The 21,833-nt window shown below is 36.3% G+C and overlaps 1 protein-coding gene across 3 annotated transcripts in view; it reads left to right on the top strand.

The window, feature by feature from the left end:
• TENM1 (teneurin transmembrane protein 1) overlaps positions 1 to 21,833 on the top strand; it is a 570,000-nt gene that overhangs the window by 221,731 nt on the left and 326,436 nt on the right. For all 3 annotated transcript variants that reach the window (XM_068532554.1, XM_068532553.1, XM_068532552.1), the window contains exon 5: positions 19,705 to 19,943. In XM_068532554.1, the coding sequence (XP_068388655.1) occupies positions 19,705 to 19,943 (239 nt within the window). The remainder of the gene's footprint in view (positions 1 to 19,704; positions 19,944 to 21,833) is intronic.

Here is a 21,833-nt window from a genome sequence, read left to right as displayed (position 1 = left end):
AAACTTGTCAGATGTTGGCCTTTAGTTAAAGGATACGTCTAGCGGATGTCTATGGAGCTGAAACCACTCATGTTTACTACACTTACTCTTAGAACACTTTTGGAGCATCTGTGTTGGAGCATCTATTTCCTCCATCTGGCCAAGTGGCTTATTGTAGACTCCCTGATCTCTTCACCAAAATGAATCCTGCTTAAAGATTTTGCTGTGATATTCAATACTAGGGAGAACTTGGATCTGATATTAACATCACCACTTCAACTCACAATGACAAATCAGAATTGTGTGGAGGAGTCAGGCCAGAAGAATGGGTAGCAACTATCTTCATTGATTTTTAGCATATTCTGACAGATGGCTGTAGCTTGTTATGAGGCTAACTGCCCTTGGTGGCTTTAGGCCAATGTGACAGTTAACAGGAGCCAACAGGTTATTTTTACAAAAGAAGAGCCAGGGCCATTGGCGGAGGAGATGTTGACAAGGAATGGAAAGAGAAATGAAATCTACATGACCAGTGCTTGTTACCAGACTTATAGAGCTAGTGTCTATCTTGGGGAAATAAGAATCATTTGGAAGAAATATTCATTAGTGGTGATGGCAGTGATTTAAATATCTATGGGTTAATACTCTTTAAATATTAACCCATAAAAAAAAAAAATTAACCCATAAATGTAAGGTCTCTAGTGGTAGTTATCTTTACTTTATAGTACTACTAAAATCTACCTAACGTTTATAAGTAGGTTTTCTTTTTTCCCTTAGGGTGTTTGCTGTGGAAAAATAGATTCAGTGATCATTTTTTCCAAGCTCAGAATATACGTATTCAGTGCTTAGATCCAACAATATCGCATGCTTGAATCCTTTAACAGCACTGGGGTTAGCAAAATCTATCTTCAGCCACAGATTTAAAGATTCTTTTTAAGACAAGTAAAGACTTCGTAGGACTAATCTATGACCTATAAATCCTGTTTACTACAGATGAACAGGAATCAACCAAGCTTTTCAGCCTACACCAAATGATGGATGTGGAATATGTTAAATTTACATGAAGGAGAACTCTGTAGCCTTTAAAATATATTTTACATATTGAGAATAAAAATATATCTATAGTAGTCTATTGCGCTTGGGCAGTGAAGAGCAATATTTCAGAGATTATCATGATACAGTCTCTAGTCACTTTGGTGGTGGTATTATTTTTTTAAATGCTTTTGAATTGACTATTTATAGTTTCAATTGAAAATTAAAACCATAGGCAAACATAATGTGTTTCATTTTATAAAGAAAAGGAATTTCACTATAGGTGAGATGAAATCTGGTTTTAATATGGAGAATATTTATTTAGCAATCTAAATGTGAATCTAAACAGATGTTTTTAAGGAATTTTAAAAAATGAGTTGATCGGTGAAATATATAAGTATAGCAAACAAAAAATACATTTTAGAGGACTCTCTGTACTAACCTTTTTGCCCTCCCTCATCATATATACTTCCCTACCCTGGGTTGTATGTTTAAACAAAAATATCCAGCTTTGATCCAGAGAGAAACTAGTTCTTCATTGACTACAAAGTTATTTATCCAGTTAATCATAATAAATATTTTCATTGCCATGTCGAGTTAATAGATACTTGTCTGTTATATTTTACTAAAAGTATAAAATATATTTGAAGTAGCAAAAAATGATTTTCCTGTCAATTATTCTCCTTATTTTCTACAGAGAGGTGCATGTGTTTGTGTGTGTCTGTGTGTGTGTGTGTCAAAGACATTCTACTAAACATCTCCCTTTGGGAAAATCCAGCTGTTTTTTTATTAATTCCACAACACAAAAATGTTTGTAGCTTTAAAAGCAAAAGACAAGATCAGGTTAAGTCCTGAGGTCTTTGAAATGTCTCTGCAGGAATTGTGAAAGTGTGGTACTGAGTATTCCATTTAAAGAACAGGAAAGCTCAAAAAGAATTGCCCCCTTTGGCAAACAAATAAGCAAATAAACAGTAACATCTGCTTCACCATTCTGTTAATTTTTTTGGTGTGATATCTGAAGGTATAAGAATGTGTACAATGTGAATATTTTTAATGAAAAACAGTTCATTATAAACACTATGAGGAATTAATTCTAGCATAGGTAAGTTTTAACAAATTTTGACCAATACTTATTGAGTGCCCACCATGTACCATCCACTGTTCTAGTTGCTGGGGCTACATCAGAGAACAAAATAGACAAAATCTCTGTCTTTATGGAGTTTACATTCTAGTGGGGGAGACAGCTTTTACCCTAAAACGTTAATTATATTGAGACTAATAATACTGTAGGAATTGTGGCCTGGCTAGATGTAATATGGGAGACAGGGGAGAGGGGACGAAGATACCTCTTAGAAGTCTTCATTTACCTGCCTTCACTTCCCCACAGCAACTTTCATAGAATTGCCCCTTATCTATGGTCTCATAGCACCCTGTTCATGTGTCTGTGAAGACCTTATTCCATTGTATATTTGCACTCGAAATATTTCATTTACTTGTCTTTATTCCCCGTTGCAACGTGAGTGAAGGACTATGCTTTTTTTTACTTGGACTCCTTAGTTCTTGGCTTATATAGTTCAACAAAATTTTTATAGGGTATATGGATAGACCGATAGAGTAACTGAGCAAGGAACTACTGATGGAGTAGATTTCTGAAATCAGAAACAGTAGTTTGTAGAAGCAGTGAGTTTTATTTTGTAAACATGTATGTGGGACATCCAGTTTGAAATGTCCAATATCTAATAAATAGTTGCAAATATGGATCTGTGTCCCAGGAAAGGAAGGAAAATGGAAAACGTTTTTCTACTACCACTTACCGAATGCTTTCTGTGTGCCAGATATTGTGCCAAGCCATTATCACATTTATTCCAACTTATGGTTTTTTAAACCGAGGTTTATAGAAGTTGAAAAATGTACTACAAGGTCACCAGTTAGTATGTAATGAAGCCAGCTCATGATAGACGTGGATAATTAAGAATTTCATAGGTAGACATAATAACTGAATTTCCATGAATGATGGAGGAAATACTGAAAAACCTATAGGAGAGTTTAGTGTAAGAAGAGGACAATAAACCAAACCGTGGAAACACTTTTTGGGAGTCCATGAAGGAGAGAAAGCCAGTACAGGTGATTGAGGAGTAATCATAGAATAGAACAAAACCAGGGAGAAGAAAATTTCAAGGAGATAGTGATCATGATTTCCAAATGTCTCAGAGGAATTAAATAGGATGTGGATGAGAAAACATCATTGATTCTGTCCATTATAGGCTTCTTGATTTTTAAGCAGCTAATTTCAGTACAGTGGTAAAATTGAAGCAAGACTGCAATGGGTTTGAAGAATTGGTAAGAGGGAAGAAAATGGAAATAGAAGGTAGAGTACTGTTTTGAAATGGAACAGTAGATTGAGAAGAAGCTGAATCTAGGTAAAACGTCCTTATAAATTGGAAGGAGGAAAAAGAAAAGGGGAGAACTACATTTAATAAGGAGGTACCCAGTAGTCAGCAGGATGGTGATGTGATTGACAGAAGGAAAGCTACAGACCAAGTTAGAGATCAAGTTTCCTTAATGGTAAAGAATATGGAAACTTGCAGAGATGATCGCCTAATGCTGAGGAAAACTGCATGATCCCACAGTGGTACAGGCATCCTGGGTTGCCAAGTCTCAACAAGGGCATACAACTGATAATGACTCTGCCTTTGGGGAATAATGCATCCCTTAGGTGCAAAAAGTTTGTCTTTGCTAATCTCTTACTAGAGGGAGGTATTATACCATGCTTATTTAAAGTTGACTTTCAAATATAAGTCACATTTCCAAGGGCAAGCAGCTATTACTGGCCAACCCAAGATTATAATTCAGACTTCTGGTCTCCACCTGGCACATACAAAACTCTAGGCAGTCCCCTGTTGTTGATGAAGATACTCAATAGTGACGTATGCACAAGGCCTCATTGATAACATAAATGCTAACTTATGACTATTTCCGATTGAACTATCAAAATATCAAGTACAATATAAAAATAATATCAAGATATCATTGATTCTTTCCTTTTGTGGCATTATATTAGCCTCCTAAGTAAATTGATTTTCTTTTCAAATAAAATATTTGCAATCTGCTATTTCCCCCACCGTTCAACCTTTCAACTAAAATAATTGGTTGTTTTTGGTCTATGACAGTCAGATCTTTCAAATTTGTCACTTACCATACTGAATAGTATCATTAACTTAGTTTTATAACACCATGGCTGGTTGCTTTTTAGTAGATACGCTTGTAGCTAAATACTTTTCCTTATTTGTAATACTCAAAAGACTCAGATTTTAGGTAATATATTGTATATATGTGCATGTGTGTGTGCACACACATGTAGGCATATGTGTATATATAAATATGTATGTATAATTATCTACTGTCCAAAGTCCTTTCACTCGTTATCTCATTTTAAACTCTTAACAACCCTGAGAGGTAGACATAATAGAAATCATGCCCAGTTTAAAGATAAAGAAACTGGGTCTTGGGAAATTTTACTCATTTCTCCCCGTGGCAGTTTATTACACGATTTGGAGCTAGAGTGCAAGTCTCCATGCAACCAATCCAATATTCTTTGTACTATAACAATTTGCCTCTGGAATATAAAGAACCCCAAGTCATCCCTTTTTGTCTTTTGGTGAATATTTATAGTTCAGTTAAATTTCCCTGCCTGGAGACATAATCTAGGTTTTATTCTATTTATATTAAAATCTTGATGAGCCTAAACGCCCAGAAAACTGGGGGTCTGGTTAATTGGATTTGGTGGTTAGCTTAAGGTTAAATAGAACTTTTGAAAAATTACCATTCTTGTTGAAAATCATTCTTAAATGTGAATCTACTTTCCATTTTAATCCAAATGATCATAATTTAAACTTTTATAATTGAAAATCTTACAGTAAGTGAGGGTTGTCATTTTGAACATGATTTTTTATTGTACAGCACTCTAGATGTAAAAGATATCGTAGATAGAACAAAATGTCTAGCAGTCCCGGGATATCCTTTGTAAATTTTGGATGGCCTCTTGTGAGTAGTTGAAAAAGCTCTGAATTTAGAGTTAGAAATCATGAGTCCAAGTCCAATTCTGCCACTAAATAGTTGTGTGACCTTGATAATGTCTCTTTCTTTTTTATTTATTTATTTATTTTTGGCTGCATTGGGTCTTCATTGCTGCGCGGGCTTTCTCTAGCTGTGGCGAGCGGAGGCTACTCTTCATTGTGGTGTGTGGGCTTCTCATTGCGGTAGCTTCTCTTGTTGCGGAGCACGGACTCTAGGGCATGGGCTCAGTAGTTGCAGCATGCGGGCTCCGTAGTTGTGGCTCGCGGGCTCAGTAGTTGTGGCTCGCAGGCTCTAGAGCGCAGGCGCAGTAGTTGTGGCGCACAGGCTTAGTTGCTCCACTGCATGTGGGACCTTCCCGGACCAGGGCATGAACCCGTGTCCCCTGCATTGGCAGGCGGATTCTTAACCACTGCGCCACAAGGGAAGCCCTGATAGTGTGTCTTTCTTTCTCCCAACTTCATTTTACTCAACAGTCCAATGAGAGAATAAAGCTAAATGATATTTGAAGTCGTTTCTGGCTTTACTAACTCAGTTATTCTATGGCTTTTGCCTTCTTGTCATTTGCTCCTCAACTCTATTGAGCTTTCCAGTTAGTTGGATTCTAATTAATCGCAAGATTACTAATTCTAGGTGAGGTCCCCAAACAAGTCAGATAAATTTAAGTTGAGAAATCATGATTCCTTTCAGAATTTCCAGTAGCCAAGAGGAAATGAGGAAAACACTATATATCCCTGTGTGTCAGAGGGTAGCGATAATGACAGGCAAGTATAGTTAAGAAGGCAGTCTTAGGCCAGTGCAAGACTAGTCTATGATTCCGTTTTGCCTGATACATAATCGGTATTCAGTAAGAGTTTGCTGAATAAATGAATTTAAGAACAAAACCCTTCATAGAGAAAGGATTCAACATGCAACACCTTATGCAGAAATTTATCTTGCCTTGGGTCATATTGTGAAACAGAAGTAGTTTCAATATTTTCTTTCATATTGTCATTCTCTAATTGTGAAATAAATATAACTTCATTTTTGTGTTTCTTATTCAAAGGTAAAAATACAATCTGTTTTGGGTTTAAGTTCCAATCAGCCACTTCTGTATCGCATTGTGTAAATTCATGATTAAGTTTTTTCTGTGTAGTGACAACAATGCAGAGAGAAAATAGGCTCAGGTTTAATAATATATTTGCCAAATGGAGATGTATGTTTAGAGGTCAAAGAAGTACATGAAATCACTATACTCTTGAAGTTGGTCTTACCTTGTTGATCTTTCTGTTTTGTCCCTGAATAATTAAAGTGAACCAATCTTTCTCCTTTGTGTTCTTCAATCCGCTCAGCAGGGAACCAGGGAGAGAATATTTCTGTGGAAGGAAGACGTGGTTTCCACAAATTCTTCTATGCTCAAGTGGGAATATAATCACTGAGTTTAGAGCATGGCACAAAGCTGAATTTGACTGTTTCTTAGGTGACCTAACCTGAGGGGAGTTAATGTTATTTCAATTGTTGTGATTATTATATATTGTGCTTTTTTTTTTTTAAATTTATTTATTTTATTTTTTTTTGGCTGCATTGGGTCTTCGTTGCTGCACGCGAGCTTTCTCTAGTTGCGGTGAGCGGGGGCTACTCTTCATTGCGGTGCGCGGGCTGCTCATTGTGGTTGCCTCTCTTGTTGCGGAGCACGGGCTCTAGGCTTGCGGGCTTCAGTAGTTGTGGCGTGCAGGCTCAGTAGTTGTGGCACGCGGGCTGTAGAGCACAGGCTCAGTAGTTGTGGCACACGGGCTTAGTTGCACCGCGGCATGTGGGATCTTCCCGGACCAGGGCTCGAACCCATGTCCCCTGCATTGGCAGGCAGATTCTCAACCACTGCGCCACCAGGGAAGTCCCAACTGTATAAGTTTTAATCAGTAGTTCAGGTTTTGGATTTATGTCTCATGACAGGTTCATGAGGGGTACAGTTTGAAAAGCAATTTTAAAAAATTGAAAGTAGAAAATGTTTTCTATTCTCCATATTTCTTAAAGATTTCTTATTTGGTCAGCAGCGTAAATGTTGGAGGTAATTATGGTGAGTTGTATATGCTCTCTGACCCTAGGGTTCAGGATATTTGTTTGGATAATAGAACAATCCCAAGTGCACATAGTCTCAAGGGAGGAACGGCTGTGAGCTTGGGGAGAAAGGCAAGAAAATCTTTCTCTGAGAGTCTTTAAGGAATGACAGATTCCTTCCCATAGGGACATGGAATACTTCAAAACTGCATGTTCCAATCGGAGGAATAGTTTTCAACCAAGGTTTCTCAACCTTGCCCCTGTTGATATTTCAGCCTGGATAATTCATTGCTGTGGGAGGCTGTCCTGTGCATTATAGGCTGTATAGCAGCATCCCTGACCTCTACCCATTAGATGCCAGGAGTCTCCTCTCCTCAGTCTTGGCAACTAAAAATGTCCCCAGACATTGCCAAATGTGGGCCCATTTGTCCCCATTTGAGAAACACCCTTTTAGATTAATGGTTAGACGAAATCTATTGTTTCATTACCTGCTCACTTTACTCACCCCTCTTCAGACTCTTGCAATTTCTTTTCTCCCTTACCACCTTCCCCCTTCCTATTCCTTTCTTCTTAAGCCTTTGTTGGAGGGTTTAGATAATTCTCCAGTCTATAACATAATTGGGGTCGGAAACCACCGCTATAGATTCAATGTTTGTATCGCCCCAAAATTCACATGTTGAAAACTTAACGCCCAAGGTGATGGTATTAGGTAGAGTTTTTCGAGGTGATTAGGTCATGAGGGCAGAGCCCTTGTTAATGGGGTTAGTGCTCTTATAAAAGAGAGCTCAGATTGCTCCCTACCCCCTTCTGCCACGTGAGGACACAGCAATAAGTTGTCAGTCTGCAACCCAGAAGAGGGCCTTCACTGGAACCCTACCATGCTGGCATCCTGATCTTGGACGTCCAGCCTCCAAAACTGTGAGAACATATTTCTGTTTGTTATAAGCCACCCAGTCTATGGTATTTTGTTATAGCAGCCCAGACGGACTAAAACAACCACTAAACTAAATCCATTTAGTCAATGTATCATTGCTGACTAATAGCTAGACAGCCTATAACAAGGGAGGTCAGAGTGACCCCCAAAGCAACTAACAAACGATCTCCTACCCTTGCATATACAGCCATATCTATCTACCTATCTATCTATCTATCCATCATCTACTTCTCTATAAAATTTCCTTTCTTATTCTATTCCTTTCTCTTCCCCTACACTCTATTCATTCTTCCTATATTCGCTCTTTATTCTCTCTTTCCTATCTTTATATCTACACCACTCTTGGGCGTTTCTTAGCTCTTCTGATATTTCTAAAAAACTTACATGAGAACACAGAAGCCTGAAAATAAATGGCACATTTGGGAAACCGTATATGACATAGGATGTTCAGAGCTTAGAGAGCACGGGAGACAATAGCTGAGGTGAGGCAGAGAGGCCTGCAGAGGCCAAATTATGAAGGCTCTTATAGAAGTAATAGACCTTCATTCAAAAACAGGAAAAACACAGGAAATCAGAAAGAAAAATATATCTACAAATTCTGTTATGCAAAGATAGTTACTATTAAGATTTCCATACGTTTTTTTGGGGGTTAGATTTCTGCAGAATAAGGATTTGAAATTGGAATTGTTGTTGTTTTTGTGTGGGAAGGGACAGCACATAGTTGTGGTTGTGCTGTATATATGAATTCTGGGTTTTGTTTCCCAACATGGAAAATCACTTATTGCCTTAGAAATTATCTGGTTAACGGAACAGAAATGCTTTAAAAAACCAGATCTAGTAAAAAGGAGGTTTAAAAAAATGATACAGGATAGTCTCACAGGGAAAGGACAGTGAGTACGACAAGGCCTAATGAGAGATAGAGCTCTCCCCATTGTTCTGTTTCTTTCTGGGGCCACATGTGTGCTTCTCTCTGCACACATGCTCTTTTCTCAGGCTTCATTCTAAATGGGATTTTTTTTATCTGTTCCCCTGTTCTGCTGCAACTTCAGCTCTGGCTCAAAATGACCTTGCATTTTGGCTTTCCTAGCTGACAGGTTTCTGTGTCTAGATTTCTGAGAGAGAAGTCGAGAGAGAGAGAGAAAGATGGAGAGAGAGAGAGAGAAAGAGAGAGAGAGAGAGAGGGGAAGAGAGGGAGGGAGAGAAAATATGATTGTCTCTGAGGTTGGATGTCCAATTCTGGTCCAATTAACTATGACTGTGAGCAGTGGGGAGTGGGTTTGGGAAGGTCATGGATAGGGATGCTCTGTCCAGGGCTCTTTGCAGAGAGACAAAGGTCAGCATAGCTAATATACTTTTTTTTTTTTTAATTAATTAATTTATTTATTTTTGGCTGCGTTGGGTCTTCATTGATGTGCGCGGGCTTTCTCTAGTTGTGGAGAGCGGGGGCTACTCTTTGTTGCGGTGCGCGGGCTTCTCACCACGGTGGCTTCTCTTGTTGCGGAGCACAGGCTCTGGGCATACGGGCTCAGTAGTTGTGGCTCACGGGCTCTAGAGCACAGGCTCAGTAGTTGTGGCGCACGGGCTTAGTTGCTCCACGGCTTGTGGGATCTTCCCGGACCAGGGCTTGAACCCGTGTCCCCTGCATTGGCAGGCGGATTCTCAACCACTGCGCCACCAGGGAAGCCCCCTAATATACTTTTGTGGTTAAAAATTCTTAATATTTTTTATGACTTCATAACATTCCATGGAATGAATGGACTAGATTCCTTCCATATTTGAATCTGCTCTCTTATGCAGAAGGAGATTGAGAATCATGGGTTGGAATTTTTTAGGGCTGAAGACTGGAAGTGTCAAACACCACTTTTTCTCACCCTTCACATTTCACTACCCAGAACTTAGTCACATGACCATACCTAATGGAAATGGTGACTGGGAAATGTAGTCTAGCTGTGTGCCCAAGAGAAAAGGAGAATATGGACGTTGGTCAGGAGTGGACAGTTTCTGCCTCAGGCCACATCTTTGATTTTTGAGGCTGATATTTCAGAGGACAGCCGTGCCCTTTGCCAGTTTGTCCCTTAGAGAAACGTTATGCTGAATAAGTTAGAGGACTGATTTGAGTGGCATTTCTTATGTTATTTTATAGCATTATAAAAAACATTCTTGCCTTTATTATACATGTATGAGTAAGACTTTCAGAGAAATGAAAGCTAATGAAAGCAAGTGTTGATCAACATCCTTTAAAAGTTGCATTAGAATGATAATCTAGATTTTTAACCTGAAGAGCTTAGTGGTAAACTCTCGGGTTCTGTCCTTATTATACTCCTTTGTATTTAGTTTGAAACACTCTTTCTTTAAAATAAAATGTCTTTGCTAATATAGATTACAATTCAATAAAAAGAAATGATACAGAAAAGTATACCATGTAAACTGGCTCATAAAATAAACGAGGATAATACATATCTGAGGAAAATGAGGGTGAATAAAAAGGTAATTAAGGTATATAATACTCTGCCCGCTATCCACTCCTCTAAAAAGAGAAATAAATAAATAAGCCAAGTAACCAGTGAAGACCAATTCTACAAAATCAGCAGGTTGCTCTGGTGAGTAAAATTGGGAATGGACTTTCAGCTTTTGCAAAGGGAAACATAATTGAATTTCTTTATAAAATGAATGAAATTCTCTTAAATCTTAGAAAATTTGGGGTCTGGTTTAATTTTAAACGTGTGCTAATAAATTTTGCCTAGGTTCCATGTTTGTTCCCATTTAAAATGGTTCCCTGGTGGGAAATGAACTCTTGAAAACTGTGGGGTGGCATTTTGTTATGCCTTCATGGAGAAGATGTATAAAATCATAAGAGGATTGAAAGTCTCACCCCTCAGTAGCTTTCCAAATTGTTTCTAGTTTGAAAGGATTACAGCTTCCACACCATATCTCGGAACCTAAATTACCTTTAAATACAAAGAGAATGAAAAAATGGTAAGATTACTAATCTAAGTAAATAATTTTTATATGTTGGCCTTATCCTTTTAATACAGGAACGTTTACATTAATAGAAAATACTAATTTGATATTTACCGTTCAAGTGGTGTAGGGTTTTTTAATATCAATTTTTAAATTAAAAATTACATCTACAGAGCATGGATTTAACTTAGAGAAAGAGAATGAGAGGACGACTTGAAAGGGCATTATTATGAAGTGGAGGATAATTGTTTATTTTCATTTATTTTGGAGTCTACGAAAGCATCTTGGTAAACATAAAGCAAACATTATGGAATACGTAGTATTTTCTTTCTCTAGCATTTATATATATGCCATATATATATATATATTCCAACCCTACTAGCTCCAACGTATCTCTAAATGTCCTGTTACAGAAATGTTTAATTTATATAGGAAAGTCTGATACACTGTTGAATGAAAAATGTTCTGATGTATTCTAAACAAGGAGACATGACAATTAGTTCACTTTCATAAGTATGTATCCTCCTAATATCATTTGTCAATTCTGTAATTAAAAGAGTTGAAATAAATATTTCCATAAAAACATATTCAGTGGAATAATACGCTCATATATGTTAATTCTGAACAGAGAAATGCCAGATGATCATGTGATTTAAGAAGATTTTATTACCTTAATGATTAGCATTAAGAGTGACATCAGGGATGTCATGAGTTAGTATGTGCACAGTGGTTAAGTAAATGGGTTTCATTGTTCGTTCATAGAAGTAAAAATATTTATTGAGCACCTACTCTTTGTGAGGCACAATTCTAGATGCTGGGGATACAGCAATAAATAAGACAAACAGAAATTTCTACTCTCATGTAGATTGCATCCTAGTAATCAAAAAAACTGAAGTAGATTCTATCATTTACTGGTTGCGTGACCTTGGGAAATTTACTTAAACTTAGTAGCTCAACCTCAGCCTCCTAAACTATGACATGTGGATAATATCATCTACCTTATAGGGTTACTTTGAGGATTCAGTGAGAAAAAAAACCCCACAAATTATTTTAGCAGAGTGCCTGGCACATAGATGTTCAGTAAGTGGTCATTGCTATTGCCATTATCATTCACAGCGATTATTTCTAATTATTAGTATTTTTATTAACAATAATTCTTTCCTTACTCAGATGTCTCAAATAGAGATGAAATGTGACTCAACTGTTTTTTTGACTTATTTGTTTCTTTTAGATTATGTGAAAATAAAATGAAAGCTTGTAATTGTCCTTTTATATTCAGTAAACCAGGAGATATTTGCTCACGAGTGAAACAGTTATTTTAGAGTCCCAAGCCTCATTCATTCTGTACAGAGAATCAAGAGCCTTTTAGAAAAAGCAAAAACATCATGCAAATCAATATATATTCATTGAGTACCTTTGAAGTATGAGACAAGGAACCTAGAAGTTGACTTGGTCCCTGCCCTAACAGAATATACAATCCAGAGGCAGTTGAGGAGGTAGGGTAGATATTACTTCTGATTAAAAGACAAGAGGGAATAATAGCCACAAAAAAGATATTTAAAAGAGCTCCCCCATTAGCTGCTAACTACCTCACTTGGAAAATCACAAGAATACCAATCTAGACCATAGAGTATTACCATTTAAGAATAGATTATAGAACTAAGGCTTAAGCCTAGAAAAATTAAAGTTTAGATATATATCCTGAAAGTATATTTTTAAAAAAATCTCTTAAAAATTATGAACAACATGGAGAGACTATAAACATTTTTATGAACACTTGGCATATAAGGTTTGAATGGGACATATGGACAGGGTGACTTAAAGTTTGGAAGAAAGAAACCTAGGGCAAATAAAATGAAATCCACCTTTATATAGCTGTTAATAAAAAAAAAAAAAAAATTGTTACCCCCAAGAGGTTGTCCAAGCTGACAATACCATTTAGGCTCAGACAGAGTTTGGATAAATACTCTTTTTAGGAGCATTTATCCTAAAAAGGAATATCAAGAATAGGCTATTATGCAAAAACTAGAGATGTTGAGGTTGATATCTTGCCTGTAACCAGCTTTGCCACAAAAGAACACTAGATATTCACTAGATATTCTTGTCAGAGAAGAAAATGGGGCTGACTCAGCATGACATTTTCCTTTATTTTCTCATGTTTTTGGAGGCATAAGAATGAATACCTATGAATAGACATTTCTTCAAAGAGGATATGAAAAACAGCCAAAAAGCATACGAAAAGATGCTCAGCATCACTAATCATCAGAGAAATGCAAATCAAAACCACAATGAGGTATCACCTCATACCCATTGGGATGGCTGTCATCAAAAAGACAAGAAATAACAAGTGTTAGCAAGGATGTGGAGAAATGGAACTCTTTGCACTGTTGGTGGGACTGTAAAATGATACAACTACTATGGAAAACAGTATGGAGGTTCCTCAAAAAAATAAAAATAGAGCTGACATATGATCCAGCGATCCCACTTCTGGGTATATACTTAAAAGAATTGAAAGCAGGATCTCAAAGAGATATTTGCATACCCATGTTCATAGCAACATTATTCACAGTAGCCAAGAGACGGAAGCAACCCAAATGTTCATCAACAGATGAATGGCTAAACAAAATATGGTATATATGTACAATTAATCAGCCTTGAAAAGGAAAGAAATCCAGTCACACGGATAAAACTTGAGGACGTTAAATTAAGTGAAGTAAACAAGTCACAAAAAGACAGATACTGTGTGATTCTACTTATATGACATATCTAAAATAGTCAAATTCGTAGAAACAGAAATGAGAATGGTGGTTACCAGAGGCTGGGGAGAGGGGGAAAGAGGAGTTGTTTAATGAGTGCAGAGTTTCACATTTGCAAGATGAAGAAGTTCTGGAGATCTCTTTCTCAATAACGTGAATATACTTAATACTACTGAACTATACACTTAAAAACGGTATAGGATGGTAAATTTTGTGTTCTGTGTTTTTTATCACAATAAAAATACATTTAATAATTTTTTAAAAAGAATAAATGCCTGAATTCCGCTATCCTATCTGAATGTGATTTGGCCCTAACACCTTGACTCAAGGCCTTTTTATCGCAGTCTTCTTCTTTATTATTTGTTTTAAATCAACCTCAGCTTCTAACTGGAAGTAAGTTGAATTCCTTCCTCTGGGTATAAAAATTAGTCTAATGTTTGTAGCTAAGGGAATGCAGGTTTAGACACTCATAAGTATGTTTACAAGATGTAAAAGAAAAAATTCATTGGTTATTTATGCATCTGTTGTTAGAAAGCTGTAGATTTCTGTCTATTTCCTATAGAATTTCAAGTGCCGCATTAAATCACATCATTTAGTGCTAACAGATACCCTCAGAATTATGTTGTATGTAGGGTTTAAAAAGAGAGAGTACATTGTCTCCTTTTTTATAGATGATTTTAAAATCCTTACAGGAACATTTATTAAATTCCCATTTACCAGCACTGGGTCTCATCAGTCTTAAAGATATTTTTTTTTTCAATTTCCTTATATGCCCATTTCCTTTTGGCAATATCTTGCTTTTCCTTTTTAAATTTGAAATTGAATATTAAAACAGATGCAAAGGAGAGTACTACTTACACATAAACTCTTGAACTGCATTTTTATCATTTCCTCTGTGGAAAAAACCCCAATTGTATGAAATTGATAGCAACATTTTAGTATATCCTCTGGTCCCCTGGGAAAAGCAATGTGCTTAGACAGATGATCTGATTTTATGAGCACATAGCTGAAGTCTAGCAGTGTGCATTTGTCTTTATGCTCCTACTTTTTTCAGGGACTATGAAAACACATTTCGGCAGTAGTTTCGCTTTCCAACAATGGACTGCAAAGCCTTTGACAATACATAGCATTTGCATTGCTGTTGTTCATGATGCACATCAAAGTATAGATCACTTTCAGCAGAGAATCGTAATCTCAGCTTGTTAATAAGAAAACAGGAACCTTAGTATATGAACTCATTTTATCATCTACCCTCACTGAGGACTGTGATTTGGATTCCACTCAAATATGAATTAGTTTAAATGTTGCTCTGCTGCAACTGTTGAATTTATTCATTATGTTGTAATATTTTACTTATGAAACTGCATTTGGAAATCCTTTGGTATATATCAAGATGAAATTACAGTGCTCAGGGATATTGATTATTGCTTGTAATTGCCATCATAATAGCCAACAATTCTCTGTCTTTCTTTGTCTTTCTTCTACTTCTTAATGATATACCAAACCAAATCAATATCCAGCATATGGGGCCACTTACATTGTCTCAAAAATCCAATTGTTCTCCTTCATAAATATGCAAAGGATCGAAGATTTTTATCTCCAAACATTGAATAAAAAAGCCCCATACTGCTAGATTTCTCTTCTATCCCATAGGAACATATCACAGAGTGTTGCTGTATAGGATCAGTTATATGCAAGTGACATATTATCGCCTCCAGTGTAACCACAAAGTTGTGGTGGGGAAATGGGGGGGGCTTCTCCACTCTGCTGTTTGTAAAGTGCTATACTTCTTCCTCAACTAGTAAATTAGATGGCCAAAGGGGAAAACATAGGCTGGGAGAGATAGCCAGACATTAAAGAAGAAATCTACCTCCTTATGACATGGAGGTGATTATTTCAGGGACTAAAGAGGAAGTACAATCAAATGGAAGAAACATAATGCTGTGAGTCACTTTTTCAATAAAATATGTTTATTCTTATTTCTACTACATACTCTTTGTCCATTCTGGGGATACGTTCAGTGCCTTTAGAAGCAGCAATAACTCCTTTACAGTCTTAACGACTGAAGACTAGCTTCTTTCTAATGGTTCCCCATTCATTCAAAATAGTTAAGATGGTCTTTAAAACTTACTATGAGAACATGTGACATACAGAAAAATAGATATGTATTATGAAGTACTGTTTGAATAGATGGTATTTGGTTAGCCCTGGTCAGTTAACCCAGAAGATGAGATAGAACCTGGTGGTAATCTGGTGAAGACTGGTTGGCAGGTAGCACAGGGTAGTGGAAATACACTATTTTGCAAGTCCTCGATTCTAACTACATTGATATCATTAACTACTGATGTTTCTTTTAAATAATCCACTTTTATTCTCTGGGCCTCCATTTCTCTAACTGCAAAATGAGGGTATTGGGCTGCTAGCTGATTTCTGAGATCCCTTCTAACTCTGTGATTCTGTAGCCATCATTCTCACGTTTTTCTCTCAGGTCCCAAAGGCAACAGGGTAAAATTGTGGCTCAATCCAATATCATCCACATGCCAAAATCAACACAAAGCATGCTTCTTCTGTGCCCTATAAGGCCTGGGCACAAAGGCCTTTCAGAGCTTCATGTGTCCACTAGCTGCAGAACCCTGATATACTGTACTGTAATGTCGTGGTTAAGATCAATGGCTCTGGAGCCAGACTGCTTGGGCTTGAAAGTCGGCTTTACCAGTTACTAGCTGTGTGACCATGGACAAATTACTTAACCTCTCTGTGCACTGGTTTTCTCATCTGTAAATGTACATACTTACTGTAATGGGATTGTTGTGAAGATTAAATTATATAATGCTTTCTGAATTAATTAGAATAATGTCTGGCACAAGTAAGCACTTAATGAATGTTACCTCATTATCATTATTATGATAACTATTATCATTACCACTTTGCTCCTACTAAACCTCTTTTGATCTCTGTTTCATCATCTGTAAGATTATAATAATAATATCAACCCCACAGATGTATTAGGATCAAAATATTGCATATAATGTACCTGCTTTGGTGCCTGGCTTTTCTAGGTGCTCAATAAATTATGTTCACATAAATAGAACCCACTATTCATGTGGTTGGTATTAGTCACTGCATTTTTCCCACTGATCCCACTCCCAATCTTTTTGATACTGGTTACAAGAACAATACAAGCTCAAGGCAGAAAACTTCAAAAAATACCCCTACTATCCAAAGGTAACACAAATTATTATCTTTCCATGAACATATATATTTTTTTATTTTAAAAATTGTATTCTATTGCCCATATTGTTTTGAAATCTACTTGCTTTTACCTGGTGGCATCTGTAAACACTTTTCCTAATGAATAGATATTCTTTTACAGTGCAATTTGTAATGGTTGTATAGTATTCTACTGCGTGTTTATAAAATAATATACTTACCCAACTATCTATTAATGAGCATTTGGGTGTTTATCTTTTGCTGTTATAAATAACACTTCAGTGAATGACTTTTTATATACATTGTCATACACATCATTTCCTAAGGATAAATTCCTATAGGCATAATTTTTGGACAAGGAATATGCATATTTTAAGTCTTTTGTTACGTAATGCCAAATTATCTTCCAGAAAGGCTTGTGAATCTCCACTCCCCTCAGCAATTCTGCCCTTTAAATAACTTTTATCCTCATATACTAAAGCAAAACTCTCTAATGTGGATATTTTCATTAACTGGCATGTTGACAGTTGTTTTTTCCTTTAAACATATATGCTTTTGTTCTTTAAAAATGGAAGCTAAAATCAGTCTTAAAATATTCTTAATGATTTATGCATTTGGGTGTATGTGACATGTACAAGGTGATGTTGGCTCTTTGCTCAGTGGAAGGGTCTTGTGATGTATTACATGAAAATGTGGCACCAGAATGTTTTTTGTTTAGCGGTGTATTTTACTGCCCCAGGCAGCACAGTAGAGTAGATTGAGGACTTTGGAGCTGGAATGGCTTGAGATCCCGTTCTGGCTTTGTTATTCACTTCCTAGGTGGATTTAAGCAAGTTACTTAACCTCTTTCGGCCTCCATTTCCTTAAATACACCATGCAGATAATAATGTAGCCTATTTCATATGAATGAATATTAACTGAGATAATGAGTGTTTAACACAATGCATGGCACTTAGTACTCGATAAGGGTAAAGTATTGCACAAAAACATATTTTTATGCCAACTCCTTACATGTGAATGTATCACTACTGTTTATGAAATACCCATATCACAATAGTCATGAGCTGTCAATAATCATCCTCTAGTAATTCAAACATGACAGCAGTATGAAGTTCCAGGACAGGCAAAACTAATGTAGGGTAGAAAAAATGCAAAATAGTGGTTGCCTCTGGGGGTTAGGGAATAGGGATTTACTTTGAAAGGCAGGAGGGCACTTCCTGGGGTGATGGGAATGCTCTGTATCTTGGTAGGGGTTTAGGTTGCACAGGTGATTGCATTTGTCAAGTCTCAGTAAATGTACACTTAAAATTCGTGCATTTCATTGTGTATAGTTTTTTATGTTATATTTACATATAACAGTTTATAAGTTTAAGGTGTCCAACATGTTGATTTGATACATTTATATATTGCAATACAATTGCCATTTGTAGTGTTAGCTAACACCTCTATCACATAATTATCATTTCTTTCTTGTGGTGGGAATAGTTAAGATCTACTGCCTCAGCAAGTTTGATATTTATTTTACATTATTATTGTCTATAATAATACTGTGCATTAGATCTCCAAGACTTATTTATCTGCTAGTTGCAAATTTGTAACCTTAAACATCTCCCTATCCCCCACCTCTCAGCTCCCGGTAACCAACACGCTGCTCTTCGTTTTAACAAGTTCACGGATGGACCTCGAGGATATTATGCTGTGAGATAAATCAGACAGAGAAAGGCAAATACTGTATGATATCACTCATATGTGGAATCTAAAAAACTCAAACTCATCATGTATAAATTTTACATTAAAAATCTATAAAAAAAATATTGAACTCTAGATAATAATATGAAAGTTGAAATATGTGAAGGGAAGTGTACCGATGTATGCAGCTTACTTTGAAATGCTTGAAAAATGAGATAAAAAATGAAATGAAATGTTTTAAAAAAAGATGGACTAAGATAGGAATGGAGAGGTGGATAAATATGTGATAGAGTGAATATAGTCATATGTTAAGTATAGAATCTAGTTGACAAGTACATCTGTGGCTTTGGGGTTTTTTTTATTTTTAAAATTGTTTATTTGATAACCATCTTTTAAAATTTGAATCTAGCATTTTTAAGGCCAGTGCTGCTCAACTGGATACGCACATCAAACTTACCTAGGACGTCTTATTAAAATATACATGCTTAGGACCTACTCCAGATTTACTGAATCTCTTTACTTGATATTCTCTTGAGTAGATGTGTGTTTATTATAAAATTCTTTCCTTTGGCTGTATGTTTGGCAATTTTTATAATAAAATATAGGGTGAAAATATGTCTGTGAAAGCTAGTCTCTAAATAAAATACTGGTCTCTAGGCCATTCATATTATCAAAATTCCTGATGATACTTCTCTTTCTGTTTTTGAGTATTATATTTAATGAAAGGGAGCAGTATAGTGAATACCATCAAATGTGGAATGTTAATGCTCAGAATTTGAGAATTTCATTAGTCAACAAGTCAGGGAAAAGAAGACCTCTTTCCTCCTCTTAAAAGTCTAAAATAGGAAAACAAAAAGGAGACCACCAATGGCGCTTTGGAATTAAGTGTTAGGTATATGAAAATTTTGTTGAGTTTCTCCTAGTTCCCCTGTGCTTTGTCATAGCATGATTGTTTCAAATTAGTGGAATTTGTATTTCTGTAGCAAGTGGCTTTGGTTTTGATAGCCCAAACTTTTGTTTGTTTCCTTTCCGCAGGCATTTCCTGTTCAAACACGGATCTGGTTCCTCGGCCATCTTCAGTGCAGCCAGTCAGAACTACCCTCTGACATCCAATACTGTGTACTCGCCTCCTCCCAGGCCACTTCCTCGAAGCACCTTTTCCAGACCTGCCTTTACCTTCAACAAACCCTACAGGTGCTGCAATTGGAAGTGCACGGCCTTGAGCGCCACAGCAATCACAGTGACTTTGGCCTTGTTACTAGCCTATGTGATTGGTAAGCCCTTTCTTCCATGCTTCGCTTTTCTTCTTAATCAAAGTCTTGTTTTGCTTGTGGTGGAGTTGGGGGAGGGGGGGTTTTCTCTCTCTACTCTGCGACCTACAAATTTGAACTAAGGCTTAGTATTATCAATAACAAATAGATTTCTAATTAGGTTATTTATTTATTTTTTGGTACTTCCTAACCTTAAATACTGCTGAGGAGCGTAAGGATCGCTCTTTGGGAAGAAATATTTATACTACTAGCACAGTCTTATTGATTGCAATTACTGTAGTTAACCATTTCCCCTTCAGTTAAAAGGTTGTTATGGTTTTCTCATTAGAAGTCATAAGTACCAATCTACAATAGCTTCTTAAATTATAGTTAAACAATAATACTGCTACCGAATTTTCAGGTAGCAATTTCGTTAAAGTAGTAGTTACTTGGAAGCTATCGGAAAATCCAGGGCATAATCTCTTTCCAAGAATGCAGAGTTTTACACTGGGACTAAAAAAATGTCTTCTTATTTTCACTAGGTAAATGGCTGCAAAATTGTGTGGTTACTGTGTTTGTGAGGGTAAAAGAGAAAACAGTAGTGAGGCACACTTTCCACTTTTGAGAAAAATGTTGTTCTTGAGGCATCTTGATTAAAGTCACCCTTACTTGATAGCAAATCGTATTGATTTTTCTGGCTGGCATTTTATTTTGGCTGAACATTAATTTCCTTGTCTGAGTGGTTTTACAATCTAAGATGTAAATTAACTTAAGAAACATGTATTTTGTGGAAGCACTGTTCCTAGAAGAATAGCATATCATGGTAGAAAATAAATTCTAAGTATGTCACTTGTATCTTCTTTTCAGGTTTAGCCTGATTCCTTAATTGAAGGGGAACTACCCACAAAGATACATTGAATATGATTCTGATAGATTAAAAAGGGATTTAGAGTTTCTTATAATTATGAAAAAGTAAGATTTGTTGAGTCTGATTTATTAAAAAATGTGAACAATAAGAAATTTCCCATAACCAGTTTTTATAAGAGTCACAGAACAAAGGGTAGTAAGTTAAATAAACAGATATATTTTGTAGGGGAGTCACTGATAATGTCAACAGTATAGGATCATAGCCTATATTGATGTTCATGATTATCTCTTTTCTATTTTCATCATACAATCTGAATATGTTTGAACAATGCTTCTATTAAATGTGGATAATATTAACCTATAATATCAAAAATGTGTCCTTTATCTCAGACATTTCAGGATAACCCAACATGTATGTTTATTTGTTTTGTAATAACGTTTAATGAGGAATAGCGCTGAAGGAATGGAGGTCGGAGATGAGAAAGTACTGTAATATAAACAGGGTTTTAATATAGTATCATTCAAAACAAGGAGTAATTTGAAAAGTTTAAATACATTAGAGGCCCTTTAAAATGTTATTGTTCAATTATGAGACCAACTCTTATCTTATAGGTCAGCTTCTATTAACTTTTACTATACAGAGAGATAATATTTTAGATTCAAGACTTTACCTCTGGAATAAACAAATTCAGGTAATAGCAAGCTTCTTATTAACAGGTTAATACTGTATTCAAACCTATGTTTCTATTTAAATTTATTATATGGCCACTCATATAAAAAATTGTATTATGTACTCTGAGACTTGTTTAATTAGATTATGTTTATTCATTTCAGAAGCAAAAGTGGAGGGTTTCCCTGGTGGTCCAGTGGTTAAGACTCTGCGCTTCCACTGCAGGGGGCACGGGTTTGATCCCTGGTCGGGGAAGTTCCACATGCCATGTGGTGCGGCCAGAAGAAAAAAAAAAAAAGTAAAAGCAGAATGTTTCAGTTATTTCAAGGACTGCCTTTTTTAATAGGGTAAACAATGGCATATAAATTTGATATGAC

This window comes from Eschrichtius robustus, chromosome X, assembly GCF_028021215.1.
Source record: "Eschrichtius robustus isolate mEscRob2 chromosome X, mEscRob2.pri, whole genome shotgun sequence".
NCBI classification, from domain to species: Eukaryota; Metazoa; Chordata; class Mammalia; order Artiodactyla; family Eschrichtiidae; genus Eschrichtius; species Eschrichtius robustus.
This window is presented reverse-complemented; position numbering and strand designations above follow the sequence as displayed.